This window comes from Hemicordylus capensis, chromosome 11 (genome assembly GCF_027244095.1).
Source record: "Hemicordylus capensis ecotype Gifberg chromosome 11, rHemCap1.1.pri, whole genome shotgun sequence".
In the NCBI taxonomy this organism is placed as follows: Eukaryota; Metazoa; Chordata; class Lepidosauria; order Squamata; family Cordylidae; genus Hemicordylus; species Hemicordylus capensis.
Genome location: NC_069667.1, coordinates 18,031,169 through 18,046,823, shown reverse-complemented (window position 1 = coordinate 18,046,823; position 15,655 = coordinate 18,031,169). Strand labels below are relative to the sequence as shown.

General features: G+C 46.3%; 1 protein-coding gene and 1 long non-coding RNA gene across 3 annotated transcripts in view; one reads left to right on the top strand and one right to left on the bottom strand.

The window, feature by feature from the left end:
- The window catches only part of GPC3 (glypican 3), a 199,451-nt gene that overhangs the window by 154,659 nt on the left and 29,137 nt on the right, over positions 1 to 15,655 (top strand). For both annotated transcript variants that reach the window (XR_008311670.1, XM_053274293.1), the window contains exon 7: positions 11,276 to 11,435. Coding sequence is in view for 1 of the 2 variants with exons in the window: in XM_053274293.1 (XP_053130268.1) it covers positions 11,276 to 11,435 (160 nt within the window). In the remaining variant the exon portion in view is untranslated. The remainder of the gene's footprint in view (positions 1 to 11,275; positions 11,436 to 15,655) is intronic.
- Positions 1 to 15,655, bottom strand: part of LOC128335662 (uncharacterized) — a 59,020-nt gene that overhangs the window by 31,586 nt on the left and 11,779 nt on the right. The gene's annotated exons all lie outside the window — the stretch shown is intronic.

Below are 15,655 nucleotides of genomic sequence, written 5' to 3'. Positions count from 1 at the left end.
TGAAAGTCAGCCTTGTGGACGAAGCAAGGATGGATAGGCATGATTCATGATGGGTGCTTTTAAGAGTGATTGGGGAAAAATGTAAGCTGGCCCAGGTTTTCCTTGCTTGTTGTAGTAGCAGTTTTGTGTGCGTTCTCAAGATCTTTCTACCAAAACTTTACCCCCATGCTTGCTTTTGCTGTCAGGGTGCATCAGCTTTCCCCAGCAATCATAGTGCTGTCCATCCAGATTGGGCTACTGCAATGGGCTCTAGGTGGGGCTGCCCTTGAAGTCTGTTTGGAGGCTTCAGCTGGTCCAGAACGCTGCTGCAAGGATGCTTGTGGGCGTGAGTCACTTCACAAGTAGGCAGTTCTACTGGTTTGCTTCTGGACTAGATTCCTTGTGTTGATCTCGACCTTGAAAGCCCTACCAGGCTGGGTTATCAAACTGTCAGATTGTGTCCACCCATACGAACCTGCCCAGGCTCTGCTCATGGTCCCACCACTGATGGAGATCTGGTTGGCAGGGACTAGACAAGGCCTTTTTGGTTGTGGCCCCCCAGCTTTGGAACTCCCTTCCAGAAGGGCTTTGCCGTGCTCCCTCCCTCAGGGTCTTTAAGAAACTTGTTGAGCACCGATCTCTTTAGAGAGGCATTTCAGCATTTTAGCTGCAGTTATATCTGATGGCTTTTTAACTTTTAACATTTTAACTTGCAATTTTGCATTTGGCTTTAACTGAGGCCTCATTGGGGTTAGTTTCTTGTTTTATTAGTGTTATATTGTTGTTGTTTTTTAAAAAAAATAGTGTATAGGTTTTACTTATCTTATTAGCCGCCCCAAGCAGTAGTGTACTGGAGGGGCGAGGTATACATATTTTGAAAAAAGAATGAATAAATGTTGTGCCTGGTCAGCATACTGGCCTGTTGTGATGCCTGCCTGCTAACCAGATATGAACAACTGTGCTCGTTTCCATGAGAATCGTGCTAGTAAGATCAGCAAGATTATGGGTCAAGTTAATGAATGAAGCATAGATTTCTGCATCCAGATTTTGTGGTGATGCCCCCCCTCCCAATCCTTCATGTTCTTCTTTCCCTTGTTATCAGAGCCCGCAAATAAGCCATATATAGACTTTATTCCGAGGTACACAGAGAGCGAGCGAGCGGATGAAGCAGCAGTTCTTTAAGAGAACTGATTCTCCAAGAAACGGTGGGGTGTGAGTGTGTTTCTCTGATGTGTTCCCTAGGATGAATCACCCTCCGGTTTGTGTTTGGGGAAGTAAGACTTCAGCATCTGAATGAAGCCACCGTGGAGATAAAACAATCCTTTTGGCAAATGTGCCAGGGAAAAGTTAATTAACCAGCAGACTTGCCAGGGAGCAGGAAGATGGTTTGGTGATTATGTGAGTGCTTTCATTTGCAAGGCCAAACAGATCAACAGTGGGAACTAAGCAAATATTTAGGGGGGGCCTTAACACATTTTCCTTCTAAGATAAAAGCCGATTAGTGGGATAGGATTTAGACAAGCCAAAGTCGCCTTCTGCTGAGTCCAGGCCTTGGTCCATCTAGCTCAGCATCATCTGCTCTGACTGGCAGTGGTTTTGGACTGAAGTTTTCCTCAACAGCCGATCTTTTTGATTAAGCCACAACAGGGTCTGAACCCAGGGGCCTTCTGCAGGCAGAGCAAGTTCTTTACTGCTGAGCGATGAACGTTCCTGGTGAACACATGAAGCTGCTTTCTACTGAGTCAGACCAATACACCTAGTTCAGCAGTGCCGACACTGGCTGGCAGCAGCACCTCTCTGGGGTTTTGGACAAGGGCAGGGGTGGATGAAGCTTTTTGCCGCCTGTAGGCGACCAAAGATTTGCCACCCCAGCAAGGGTTCCATTTTACAAGTCAGGGGCTTGCGGTGGTGGTTGTGGTGGGGAGTTAAGCCTGCTTTTAATACCTTTTAAAGCCACCGCTGTGCGGTGGTGGCGAGAGCTCCTAGAGGGCCCGCCTGCCTCCCAAATCATGATAGGTCAGGCCGTCTTCATATGTGTGGTGGGATGGCGGCGGTGGCCACGGAGACAGCGGTGAAAGCTCCTCCCACAGGTCCACCTGTCTCCCAAATGACAGGTCGGGCCATTTGGTCCCAAACGGGCCAAAAATGGCCCCACCTGTCATTATTTGGAAGGCAAGCGATCCTACTACTCTTTCCACCATCCCAACAGCAGTTTTAAAAGCCGGTCTCATGTCCCCCTGCCCCACAAGTGGCAAATTAATGCATAGGCCAATTTGCCACGCCTCAGAATTTGCCGCCATAGGCAAGTGCCTACTTTGCCTATGCGTTGATCCGCCCCTGGACAGGGGTCTTTCTCAGCCCTGTCTAGACATGGCAGGGATTGAACCTCAGACCTTCTGTGTACAGAGCATGTACGCTACCACTGAGCGACGCCCATTCCCAAAGTATAACTCTGACCAGGGAAAGGTGTACAGTCAAGTTTCTAGCATTTTTTCCGTGCCTACTCAATTGCCGCCGCCTTCATCATCCTCGCCGCCTATTAAGATCATCTTAGGAGGCCCAGTTGTGGTTGACACCAGCTCAGTTAGTGGCAACTTGAAACCAAGCCTTTTCTAGAGTTGCCCTTTTCTAGAGCTGTTGTCTAGAATTGTTCTGAAACACGCTTGCTAATGAAATTAGAGTCTCCCCTTCTCTGAATGTTTTTAAGAAGGACCTGAAAACATACCTGTTTAGTCAGTTGCGTTTTAGAGTGTTTAGTTGTATTTTTAAATTGTTTTAATTGTGTCAGTGTTTTAAGGGTTTTTGGAGTGTGAACCGCCCTGGGACTTTTTTGTACGGGGAAATGTAAGACAGATAGGGAAGCGACATGGGGAAATGTGCCAAATGGCAACTTTTGATGTGAGTTGCATCCTTGATTGTGTGCCTTGGCTCTGTGCAGATGAGGAACCCAACCCAAACCGCTGGTGGCAAATTTTACTGTTTTATTTTTATATCATCTGTATACCTCCCATCCCAAAATGGCTCAGGGCAGTTTACAATCAAAAATAAAACCACTGAAGATATTAAGAAAAATCTCGTTAGAAACTGTTAAAACCAAGCTGAGCTGAAAAAGGACGCCTTTATGGCTCTCTTGAAAGCTTCCAGTGATATCATCTTATTTCCAAGGGGAAGCGTGTTCTACAACCTAGAAGTGGCTACTGAGAAGGCTCCATCTCAGATGGCCACCAGATGAAATGGTGGCACCTGAAGACAGACCTTTCCTGATAATCTCAATTGCCGATTAACATTATCTTAATCTTGCAGAGAAAGGTGCTGTCTTGGTTAACCCAGGCCTAAGCCATTCAGGGCTTTAAAGATAATAATCAGCATGTCATATTTTGCCCAGAAACTCATCAGCAGGCAGAGCAACTGTTAAAGAACAGGCATGATGTGATATCTCCGGGTTACCCTGGAGATCATTCTGGCTGCTGCATTTTGGATTAACAGAAGTTTCCAAACTATGCACAAAGGCCGCCCTGTGTAGAGCGCATTGCGGTAGTCCAGCCTGGAGGCAGCTGAGTGCAGAAGGATTGGACCTGGGCCTGATCCCTCCAGGTTACCTTTCTTGCAGGTCTGCTTGTGTGATCTTCGGTGACACTCTCTAACTCTAATGGAATGATGTTTGCTCTTAATTAACACGTAAATGAGCTGCAAATCTATGCAAGACCCCCCTGAGCTGTTCAGAGTGGGCCTTTCCGTTCCAAAAAGAGTTCTCTGGGTCTCTGAAAACAAAGTTGCGTGAGCCAGAGAGGTGGGGGTGCTGGCAAGTGATCCAGAATATGGGGTTTTCTCACCCCCGCTCCCATAATATTATTGAAATTAGCAGACTCCACTGTGGCCTGCTGTAGGTCTGGATCTTTATCTATGATTATCCCTCATTTAATTCCTCTGGGGCTAGTTTGAACGTTGAATTCATGTTCACCCCTGCCGCTTAGACCTCTTCACAACAGGTGGACAAGTTGTCTCTCTCTAGAGGCTTCCTCCTCTCCAAATGTGCATTTAATTAACACCTTTGCACATCCCTTGGGTTTCAAATGGCACAATTGCTGCCTTGAGAGAGACTTCTGAGATGTATCCCCATCATAGCAATGGGCCAAAGATCAAAGAGAAGGGACTTGCATAGACTGCTTGAGATTTCCTCTTCTTGTAAGATGGTAGGTTGAAGCAGAATATCTTGGCCTGCCTCATTTTGTGTGCAGGGGAAGGAACTTTGGTCAGGACATGGTATGGCAACACATTTCTGGTACTTAGGGAGCTCCCTTGGTCCATCTAGCTCAGTATTGTCTACCCAGACTGGCAGCGGCTTCTCCAAGGTTGCAGGCAGGAGTGTCTCTCGGCCCTATCCGGAGATGCTGCCAAGGAGGGAACTTGGAACCTTCTGCTCTTCCCAGAGCGGCTCCATCCCCTGAGGGGAATATCTTACAGTGCTCACATGTTTCCCCTTCAAATGCAAACCAGGGTGGACCTTGCTTAGCAAAAGGTACAGTTCCTGCTTGCTACCGCAAGACCAGGCCACCTAATGGTGCAGCAGGGAAGTAACTTGCCTTGGGAGCAAGATGTTGCCGGTTCGAATCCCCACGAGGGCTGAGCTATAGTGCTCCGGTGGACTCCCAGCCTTGCTTGAAGCGCGGTTTTTCTCCCTTTCTCAAAACACTGGAAAACGAAACTGATGGGCAAGGGATTTAGTACATGCATAAGTGAATCCTCCACACAATGCAGAATTTACTTATGGAACTCTCTGCCACAAATGGCTTAAGAAAATGGGGCCGCCATGTTTGGGAGCAGTATAGCTCTGAATATCAGTTGCTGGGGACCAACAGTGGAAGAGGGCTGTGTGCTTCTTGGAGGCATCCGTTTGGCTACCATTGGAAATAGGAGACTGGATTTCGATGGACCCAGTTTGATCTGATCCAGCAGGGCTCGTACGGTCTGGCATCCACGGTGACTCTTCCAACGGGAGAGTGAGTGTATGGTTAGACTGCCGACCAACGACTGGCTCTTTAGTTGATTGGATACTTGTCTTGTACTGGACTGTTGTTAGTGAATCCTCAATATTTGTGCATTTTTGTGATAATGGGAGGAAATATAAGGCAGTTTACCGTTGCTAGAGAAAAGGGACTGCTCTCTGTTGGAAGGAAAAGCAATTTCCATTCTGTTTAGAGAGGCACACACCAGAAACAAAATAGCTGCAATACCTGCCCTGTGTGGCTTTTTAGCTCGCCACTCCCCCAATTAGAATTTGCCTTTGCCTATTAACATGCACCTCCACTGATTTCGGGTTTGGGTTTGGGTTGATTAAATTTTCCCGTTAAACCAGCCATGTTTGCCACCCTAATTCTGAAGGATGCATTGAGATGTTTGCTTTATCGTGGAATTGCTTTCCTTATCTGCACATTATCAAGTGGACAGAGAGATGTTTTCTCTCTCATAATATTAGAATTAGTCTTCTGCTGAAGCTAAATGCTGGAAGATTCAGGACAAGCAAAAGAAAGTACTGCTTCATACAATGTGTAGTTAAGCTATGGAATTCACTGATGGCCCCCAATCTAGAGGGGTTTAAAAGGGGATTTGACAAATTCATGGAAGATTCATGAATTCATCAGTAGTGACTAGTCTGGATAGCTGTAGATTTCCATCCGGATCAGAGGAGATCTGTAACATAGGAAGCTGCCATATACTGAGTCAGACCCTTGGTCTATCTAGCTCAGTATTGTCTTCACAGACTGGCAGTAGCTTCTCCAAGGTTGCAGGCAGGAATCTCAGCCCTATCTTGGAGATGCCAGGGAGGGAACTCAGAACCTTCTGTTCTTCCCAGAGTGGGTCCATCTCCTGAGGGGAATATCTTGAAGTGCTCACACTTATAGTCTCCCATTCATATGCAACCAGGGCAGCCCCTGCTTAGCTAGGGGACAAGTTATGCTTGCTACCACAAGATCAGCTCTCCTCCCATTGACAAGAGATATAAGAGAAAAACATCTTGCCAATTTACTTTTTTTAAAAGCACGAATTAATCAGTATGTCCGAGGATTACCTTTTCAATAAAGACCTAGAGACCCTGAAACAAGTAGCTGTTTTCCAAACAGAACTAGCAAGGCCTGTGCAAATTTCCGTGCAGATTTCCTTAAGGTAAAGTTTGATTTTATCTTCTTTGTTTTTATTACCCATTTTACAAATTGCCGCTAAAATGGAATGCTCCTGGGAGGAATTTGAAATGGATTTTAATGTACAATTGTTTATGGAAGATTTGTGGGTCTTAGCATTTGATTCCCAGATAATCAAGTGTTAATATTATCCTTACTGTAGCCATATTGTGATGACTTTGGTAATCGGCAGTAAACATTTGAACGATTAACTAACTGTGCTCTTAAAAGATGGAATAACTAAAAGGCATAATAGACGATGCAATCCTCCTTCTCCAGCATGCACACATACAAGACACAGATCCCACACCTTTCTTGCTTTCCCCTACCTTTTCCTCTTGCTGTCTCTACACGCTGTTCAATTTTACTTGAAATTCTGGCTATTGTTTTAGCTGCAGACACAGTATTAGCCCTTTCCAATCTTGATGCTTGATCATCATCCAAAGGCTTATGGAAAAATATGCGGGGAATTTCGGCACGGCCCTTGGAACGTTTTTTATTAAATTCTTTCAGTCATGCAGACTAAATTAAAGGAGAACTATGCGCCCCAGAAGAGTATAAATATTAATTCAGACTTTGCCTTGCCAGACTCCTGAGGGAACCCTTCATTTGAAAGAAATCCTTTGCACTTATCTGAACAATCGAGGTCACGATTTGCTATTTGTTATGCTGATCTGGTGTTTTTTTAAAAAAACTTTTTTTCAAATGGCCTTAAAAGGGCTAAGGCAGAGGTTCTCAATCATGGGTCCCTGATGTTGTTGGACTTCGACTCCCATAATCCCCAGTCACAAAAACCACTGTGGCTGGGGATTATGGGAGTTAGTTCAACAATATTGGGGGACCTAAGTTTGAGCATCTCCAATTTAAGGATTCAGTATGGCAAACTTGGGTCCGTGTTCAGTTGCTATATTTACTGGGGATCCCCTTTGCTTCAGGAGAGTTGGAGACCTTATGGCTGCTGATCTCCTTGCCACAGAAGCTGCTTATCTGTACACCTATTTTACCCCAAGATTGACACTTATGGAGGCTGAGAATTGTCCTAGAAGTGGCCGCTTTGGACAAAGTGGCTCAGGATTGTGGGAGTTGTAGTCCAACAACATCTAGGGGTCCCAAATTTGAGAACCTCTGCGTTATCACATTTAGACGGATGTTCAAAACCCACGTATTCAAGCGGATGTTTAATATCTCCAGAAGCAGTAACTCATGAAACAACTAGGTTTTGAGCTGCTGTTTGTAGTGGTTGTCTTGCATTTTGTGTTTTCCTTTCTTTTTTAAGAACTGGAAATTTATATTCTTGGTTTTTATATTTGTCAGCCAGCTTGGATGTGATTTATATATAAATATATATAAGGTGATTGAATAAGTTACTTACAGGAAAATGGGTCCTCTGGATTTTGAGCATCAAATGGAGTCGAGCAGTAGGCTCAGAAATATCATGTGGTGCGAGTGTAACATTAAAAAGTGCAGGAAGAAGACTGAATATTTGGTCCTGTAGATAAAATAAAATTGCCTGCCTGCCTGTAGAAAGCTAGTTTCCTGACGAGCTAGATCTCTGAGTGTAGGAAGGGTGATTTTGTTTTGTTATTTTGATGTCTATTTTGCTACACAGGAAGGCATTGCAAAAAGCATTTTGTAGAGCTGGAAAAGATGCAGTAAAGAGCAGCCCAAATGATCAGGGTGATGGAGCAACTTAGGAGGAAAAGATGAGTAAGTGGCAGGTGAGGGGTGGGAAGCATGCTACTGGTTTCTAAAACGATGGTAAGGAGAAAGTAGGCAGCCTATGTAATTCTTACACTCAGGTTTATATTATGAAATAGATGGGCAGTAGATGTAGGAACATAGGAAGCTGCCTTCTACTGAGTCAGGCCATTGGTCCATCTAGTTCAGTATTTACCCAGACTGGCGGCAGCTGTCTTGGAGATGCTGCCAGGGAGGGAACTTGGAACCTTCTGCACTCAAGCGTGTAGATGCTCTCCCTGGAGTGGCCCTATCCCCTAAGGGGAGTAACTTACAGCACTCACATGTAGCTGCTCATTCAAATGCAAACCTGCTTAGCAAAGAGGACAATTCATGCTTGCTACCACCAGCCCAACTCGCCTCTCCTTTGCGGAACATGCAATTAATATTTGCTGCCCCAATGTTGTTGTTGTTGTTGTTGTTATTATTATTTACATTTATATCCCACTCTTCCTCCAAGGAGCCCAGAGCGGTGTACTACATACTTAGGTTTCTCCTCACAACAACCCTGTGAAGTAGGTTAGGCTGAGAGAGAAGTGACTGGCCCAGAGTCACCCAGCAAGTCTCGTGGCTGAATGGGGATTTGAACTCGGGTCTCCCCGGTCCTAGTCCAGCACTCTACCCACTACAACACGCTGGCATTAATATGCAAAGGCCACTTGTTCAGACAGCTTTAAAAGGCGATAAGCCAAATTCATGGGAGAAGAGAGGCCTCTGGTTGGCTATTAGGGTAGCTAGGTGGAACCTCCTTTCCCAGGGGCAGTCTACCACAGCATACCAGCTGCTGAGGACTGTTGCCTTCCAGTCCCGCTTGTATATTTCCTGGCGGCATCTGGAAGTCCATGGTGGGGAACAAGAATGCAGACTAGAAGGGTTGTTTGGTTTGGTTCAGCAGCGTTCTTATGAGTCTTCTCATCCACCGCCCTGTGTGTGTGTGTGTGTGTGTGTGTGTGTTTGTTCGTTCTGCAGTTGCTTGAGTTCGTATGCAAATATACACGAGGCCATGCACTGAACTGATTCCACCACCACCCGAGCTCTGGATTTTGAATGGCTGACTTTTCCACCACTCTGGCTTGGCAGAAAAGGAAAGAGGATGTGCCGGTTAAACTCTTGCAGCTGAATAAATTGTCATTAAGTTAAAACCTGCTTATTGTTGCAGACTGCTTGCTTATTATTGGGTTGTCGATTTCCCTGCCTCTTCCCCGCAAGCTAGGAGTGAGCAGTAATGCCAGGGTAGCGACTTAGCGATAGCAGCTATTTAAAGACGGAGAAACCGTCAAGCGTAATTTGGGGGGTGGGGGGGGGAGAGAAACAGACATAATTGTTACTTAATAGGAAATTGGTACGGCTTGTGGGTCCAGCTTGTGCAGAAGCAAAAACACAGAGACATTCTTGTCCAGCTGCCATCTGGAAATAGAACATTTGATTAGAAAAATAAGGTCCCAAAGCAGCCTCGGGCTGTGTGCAGGCAATAAACTTTCAGAGACTGAGGCAATGTAATAGAACTGTCATTGCCTATGGTGTATATAAAGTAATGGTGGGTGGGTTTTTTGGTTTTTTTTTTGTTTTGGTCCTGCTATGGTCTTTGGTCAAACAGGGATTTCAGGTTTTTGTAGCTAAAAACCTGCAGCACCTGTTTGACCAGAGACCCTCATAGGACAAAAAAGTCACTCTCTAGCAAAGGGAAACAGATTTTCAAGTCTTCCTAAGAATATCATGTTCCTTGTCCTTAGCTGCAGGGGCTGTTTAGGGTCCATGGATTTGTGGACAAATGGTGTGTCAACTGCTCTGCTACTATGGGAAGAGAGCTGGTCTTGTGGTAGCAAGCATGACATGCCCCCTTAAGCTCAGCAGGCTCCACCCTGGTTGCATATGAAATGGAGACTGGAAGTGTGAGGGCTGTAAGATATTCCCCTTAGGGGATGGAGCCGCTCTGGGAAGAGCAGAAGGTTCCAAGTTCCCTCCTGGTTTCTCCAAGATGGGGCTGAGATTCCTACCTGCAGCCTTGGAGAAGCCGCTGCCAGTCTGTGTAGACAATACTGAGCAAGATGGACCCATGGTCTGACTCGGTATATGGCAGCTTCCTATGTTCTGTGCTCCCCGATAACACACAGGAACTTTGGGGTAAATCAACCTGTTCCTCTTCTGGGATAAACAGTCACGTTCCTCGCTGTGACATTTTCAACCAAAACATTTTTTTTTTTTTTGCTCTTCCTTATGAAAAGCAATTTGCCACTCTGAAGAAAGCAGTCTTCTTATTAAATCTCGGGCCTCTGATACAAACAATAGCAAAGTGCTTTTATTGTGGTGGACCTGTGAGGTCAGATGTAAAACGTGAGCCATGGTTACATGAACTGCAGGATCTTCTAGAGAGAGACTGTTTTCAAAGGCTGGCTTAATGTATTCCAAATAGTTTTGAAATACCTGAAACAGGCAGAGAGATTCCAAATATGGGAGAAACTGGCAAAAAACCCGGATCGATGATAAGCCCCATTCTTGGAATAGATTCTTGCAGGATCTACTCTGGGACCATTCTCTTCCTTATTTCAATAAATTTTAAATTCCAGGGCTCAGTCTTGTAGTGGAAGTGATTGGATACCTTTCACCTGGCAGGAAGCCCTTTCTCTGAACAAACTGAGAATGTATCTGCTTCTGATGGAGTGGTTTGGTTATTTTAGAAGGGGCCCTAGCCTTTGGCACTTGCTACCTATGGGATTAAGCTGGTCTTTGTAGTAGTGAGTGCAAATTCTCCCCTTTGCTAAACATGGTGCGCCCTAGTTTGCATTTGGATGGGCAACTACATGTGAGTGCTATCTGCTATGAAATATTCCCCTTAGGGCAGATCTTCCCCTCAGGGGATGGAGCCGCTCTGGGAAGAGCAGAAGGTTCCAAGTTCCCTCCCTGGCAGCATCTCCAAGATAGGGCTGTGAGAGATCCTTGCCTGCAGCCTTGGAGAAGCTGCTGCCAGTCTGTGTAGACAATACTGAGCTAGATAGACCAATGATCTGACTCAGTATACGACAGCTTCCTCTGTTCCTATGTACAGCAAGGAACACTGAGGTTTCAGAGTTCTGTAACTTGCCCATAGGTCAGACAAGTAAGCGTGCAGAGAACAAGCAGAAGTCAGGAACTTCCAATGATGGTGATCTAGAGCAAATCAGATTTTTTGGAGAACTTTAGGCTCAGCCTTGGAGAGGACCAGTGCTGGTTTTTGGCTTTGACCCCTTTGGAAACTTAGTGAGCTTCCAAAAATGGTATTTCCCATTTGCTGCCTGGCTTGCTCCATCGCCCCTCACGTTCTCTTGCAGGGGTACACTCTGTCCTTGGCTGTAAATTTCAAAAGGAACTTTCTTAATCTCTTTGCCTCTCCTTCCTTTCAGCTGCTAAAAAGAATGTCCGTCCCTCGCCGGAAAAGTCTGGACAAGCCGGAAGATGAGGACGAGGCAGAAAGTGGGAACTGTGACGATGAAGACGGCTGTGACGGCGGCACTTCTGGGAACGGTGAAATAAGGGTGAAGAATCAATTGAGGTTCTTGGCAGGTAATAAGGAATCTGGGGTTCACTTGATGCTGCCAATCACAGGTTGGCAGAGTCCAATGTGCAGCTGAGAGATATATACTCTGGCTGGCAGCTCAGGGGTGCACAACACAAATGCCGCGATGGGCCAAAACCAACCAGGACTTGCCGTGTGGGGGCTGAGGTAGCCCCCCCACTTTAATTATTACATTAACAACAACAACAACACAACAACAACAAAGTGAAAATAATCGACATAGCAATACCAGGGGATAGCAGAATAGAGGGAAAAGAAATAGAAAACATCACCAAATACAAAGATCTACAAATTGAAATTGAAAGGCTGTGGCAGAAAAAGACCAAAATAATCCCAGTGGTAATTGGCGCCCTGGGTGCAGTTCCAAAAGACCTTGAGGAGCACCTCAACACCATAGGGGCCACAGAAATCACCATCAGCCAATTACAAAAAGCAGCTTTACTGGGAACAGCCTATATTCTGCGACGATATCTATAACAATTGACAATAAAATTCAGCCATCCCAGGTCCTTGGGAAGGACTCGATGTCTGGATAAAACAAACCAGTCAATAACACCTGTCTGTGTAAATAATAATAATAAAAAAAAATAATGAAAATAAAATAATAATTTAATAATAATGTTAATTAATAATAATTAATAAAAAAATAATTGAAGGTTCCAAGTTCCCTCCCTGGCATCTCCAAGATAAAGCTGAGACTCCTGCCTTGGAGAAGCCGCTGCCAGTCTGTGTAGACAATACTGAGCTAGATGGACCAACCGTCTGACTCAGTATTTGGCAGCTTTCTATGTCCCTATGTTCTTGACTTGGCCCTTAAAAACAATCCTCATCTGAGTGCTGTCCCTTGCTCATGTCCGAGAGGAGACAACTCGAACCTGGATAGAATCAGCCCCGCAGCTTTCAGCTTTAAAGAGGGAAACGCGCTCTCTTAAACTGAGGCCAGATGCTTATATAAACTCTCTCCCCTTGATCTGGGACAATTACTTGGTCCTTAATGGAGTGGAAGCTGAGCTATCTGGCTGCTGCCTGTCAAGGCTCTCCATATTAAAAAGGGGGGAAAAAGCTTGTGTATTTTATGTAAAGGGTAAATAAAACACGGAGATAGTAAAACGCTGTGGAAGAGAGCAGAGGTGACCTTGCAGTTAGCCCCAGTAAATATTGGCTGCAAAGGATGACATGTGCAGTTCATATGGAGAGGAAGGAGGGCTCTCTTGTTTGGTGCTGAAGCAATCTGGAGGGCCAAAATCCGCAAGATGTGAGGATGGAGGAGCTGGATCGCCGGACGTCTTCCTCTTTTAATGAATTGCAGCTCTGAGTGGCTGCCAGTTTGCTCTGGAGTAGCAGCAACCCCTGCTTAACAGAGCCACGGCGAGGCCCCTTTGAAAAGAGGCGATTATCTTTCTTGAGCTGGGGGAGAGCAGCTGGCTTTATCCATCCCCAGCACAGCACCCCTCCGGTGGCTGTTGCTGGTGCCAATCTTATGTTTCTTTTTTAGATGTTGAGCCCTCTGGGGTGAGGGAGCCATTTTATTTATTTATTTATGTCGACGTCAACTGCTTTGGGAATTTTGTTGTTGTTGTTGTTGTTGTTGAAAAGCTGTATGTAAATATTTGTAGCACTGGGGTAGATTGGGGCTCAGTCCTTTCTCCACGTGCAGTTTTCGCCATCAAAATGCCGCCGTCTTCCGGGTCCTCCGGTTTCCCCCACATGCAGGGGGAAATACCCATGTTTCTAGTGATAAGTTGAGATTTCCGTCTGCACTCAGGAGGTGGATCGGGGGCATAGCTATTGTTTGTTTGTTTGTCTATCATATTTTTATACTGTCTGATGTGTACACTTCTAGGCGGTGTACACAACTTAAAATAATAATAAAATATCAGCACAGATTAAAATACATGAAACAAAAGAGTAGCATAAAACAGAAAGAAAAACAGCAGCATAAAACAATTATTAAAACAAATTGTTAAAATAATTAAACAAGGGCGAGCGGGGGGGGATGTTTCTGGATCTATTGAGGGAGGGGGACCCAGTGACTAGCAAACCATCCTCTCTTCACTGTTATCTCCCTGGCTCCTGATCAGAGTGGAGGGGATGTGTGATGCCTGCACAGGAGTGAGGGAAAGCGTATGCCGAGAATGTTTGGTTTTCCACCATGTCCGTAGAGTTCTTCATCAAGACACTGAGGTGCTGGCAGTGGGGCAGGGCAGAAGAAGATGGGGGCCTAGGAACATAGGTAGGAAGCTGCCATATCCTGAGTCAGACCATTGGTCCATCTGGCTCAGTATTGTCTTCACAGACGGGCCTCCCTTCTCGTCCTCGCTTTCTTTCCCTCTCCCTTAGGAACATAAGAACAGCCCTGCTGGATCAGGCCCAAGAAGGCCCATCTAGTCCAGCATCCTGTTTCGCACAGTGGCCCACCAGATGCCGCTGGAAGCCGCAGGCAGGAGTTGAGGGCATGTCCTCCCTCCTGCTGTTACTCCCCTGCAACTGGTACTCAGAGGCATCCTGCCTTTGAGGCTGGAGGTAGCCCACAGCCCTCCGACTAGTAGCCGTTGGTAGACCTCTCCTCCATGAAATGATCCAAACCCCTCTTAAAGCCTTCCAGGTTGTTGGCTGTCACCACATCTCGTGGCAGAGAATTCCACAAGTGGAATATGCGTTGTGTGAAAAAGTTCTTCCGTTGGTTGCTTTCTTCTTCTTTGTTCGTTCGTTTGTTGCCTTCTTGCTTTCTCTCCCCTTCTTCCCCACCTGCCCCTCTTCCCTCCCCTCCAGCGGTGGCCCCAGCCCCAACCTCTTCTTGCACACAAACGTTTTTTCTGGATGCCCTGCCTAGGCGCACCGATAGCCTGACCGGCCGCGGCTACCTCTGCCAGCCCCTCAAAGTGCTGCCGTCACCGTCACCTCAGCTTCAACATGGTGGACTGGATTTTCCTGAGAGCGTGCGTGCTCCCACAGTGCCCTGATTGGTTTAGGGCGTGGCTCCCACAGTGCCCTGATTGGTTTAGGGCGTGGCTCCCACAGTGCCCTGATTGGTTTAGGGCGTGGCTCCCACAGTGCCCTGATTGGTTTAGGGCGTGGCTCCCACAGTGCCCTGATTGGTTTAGGGCATGTTGAGGGCGGGGCTTGCCACATACGACCTAATCCTTATATAAATAGATGAATTCTATCTATCTATCTTATCTAGCTAGCTATCCAACCACTTTGAGCACTTTTGAAAAGTGGTGTATAAAATATTCCTGGTAGCAGTCAGTCATGGAGGCTTTTGCATCATTCCCAAAACCTGCACCACCTCTTTTACCCGAGGAGACAGCGGGACAAAAAGAAACCTATGAGCGCCTTGAGAAGTGAAGCATCTATCTGACACCTTTCCCCGGCTTTTGCTGTTCCCGTCCAAATGGACAGCACCCCCCCCCCTGCAATTTGTGAGTGTGGGGAGAGGGTTGGAGCAGCAAAGGAAATGGCAAAACAGGTGAAAAAGCCCCCCCACACACACACACATTGACTGTATCTGGGTCAGGGAAACAGAGGGCAAGGCAAGGGGGGATACAAAGGAAGAACATTGTCAGAATTATAATGTTAGCTCAGGATTTCCGTCTTGGCTTATTCCAGAGATGAATAATGAACAATAGTTTCTTCAGAGAGCTGAAGCCAGGATCATAGGAAGCTGCCTTCTACCGAGTCTGACCATTGGTCCATCTAGCTCAGTCCTGTCTACACTGTGGGTGTGCACAAAACCGGTTGGCCCAGTTCGGTACGAGCCTGAACTTGACTCGGACCGGACCGTGCCAGCTCGGCTTTGCACCCCCTCGAACCCCTTTGGTTCGGTTCGGGGGGTTTTGTAAAAAAAAATTAATACAGATTTAAAGCAACTTATTCCCTCTGGTGGGTGCAGCCACAGGGGTGTGTATCATCTCCGGATGTTCTGCCTCGCCTGCCAGCCTCCGTTATTGCCAGAAATCGTCCGGTTCAGGCAGTCTTTGGCCCGTTTCAGGCCTGCGCTTCGTCGTGGCTGACACAGACTTGCTCTCTGATCAGCAAAGAGTTTGAGCAGAGACTCAATCTCGACTGGGGCAGAAGCCTTGCCCCTTCCCCCAGAGCTGCCAGCTAGCGAGTCTTGTTACCAGAGCTATAATTTAAATAATTTTTTTAAAGTTTGAAGACTAGTCTTAGCACGTATGGCCAGTGAAACATTTGTGGATCACCAAGC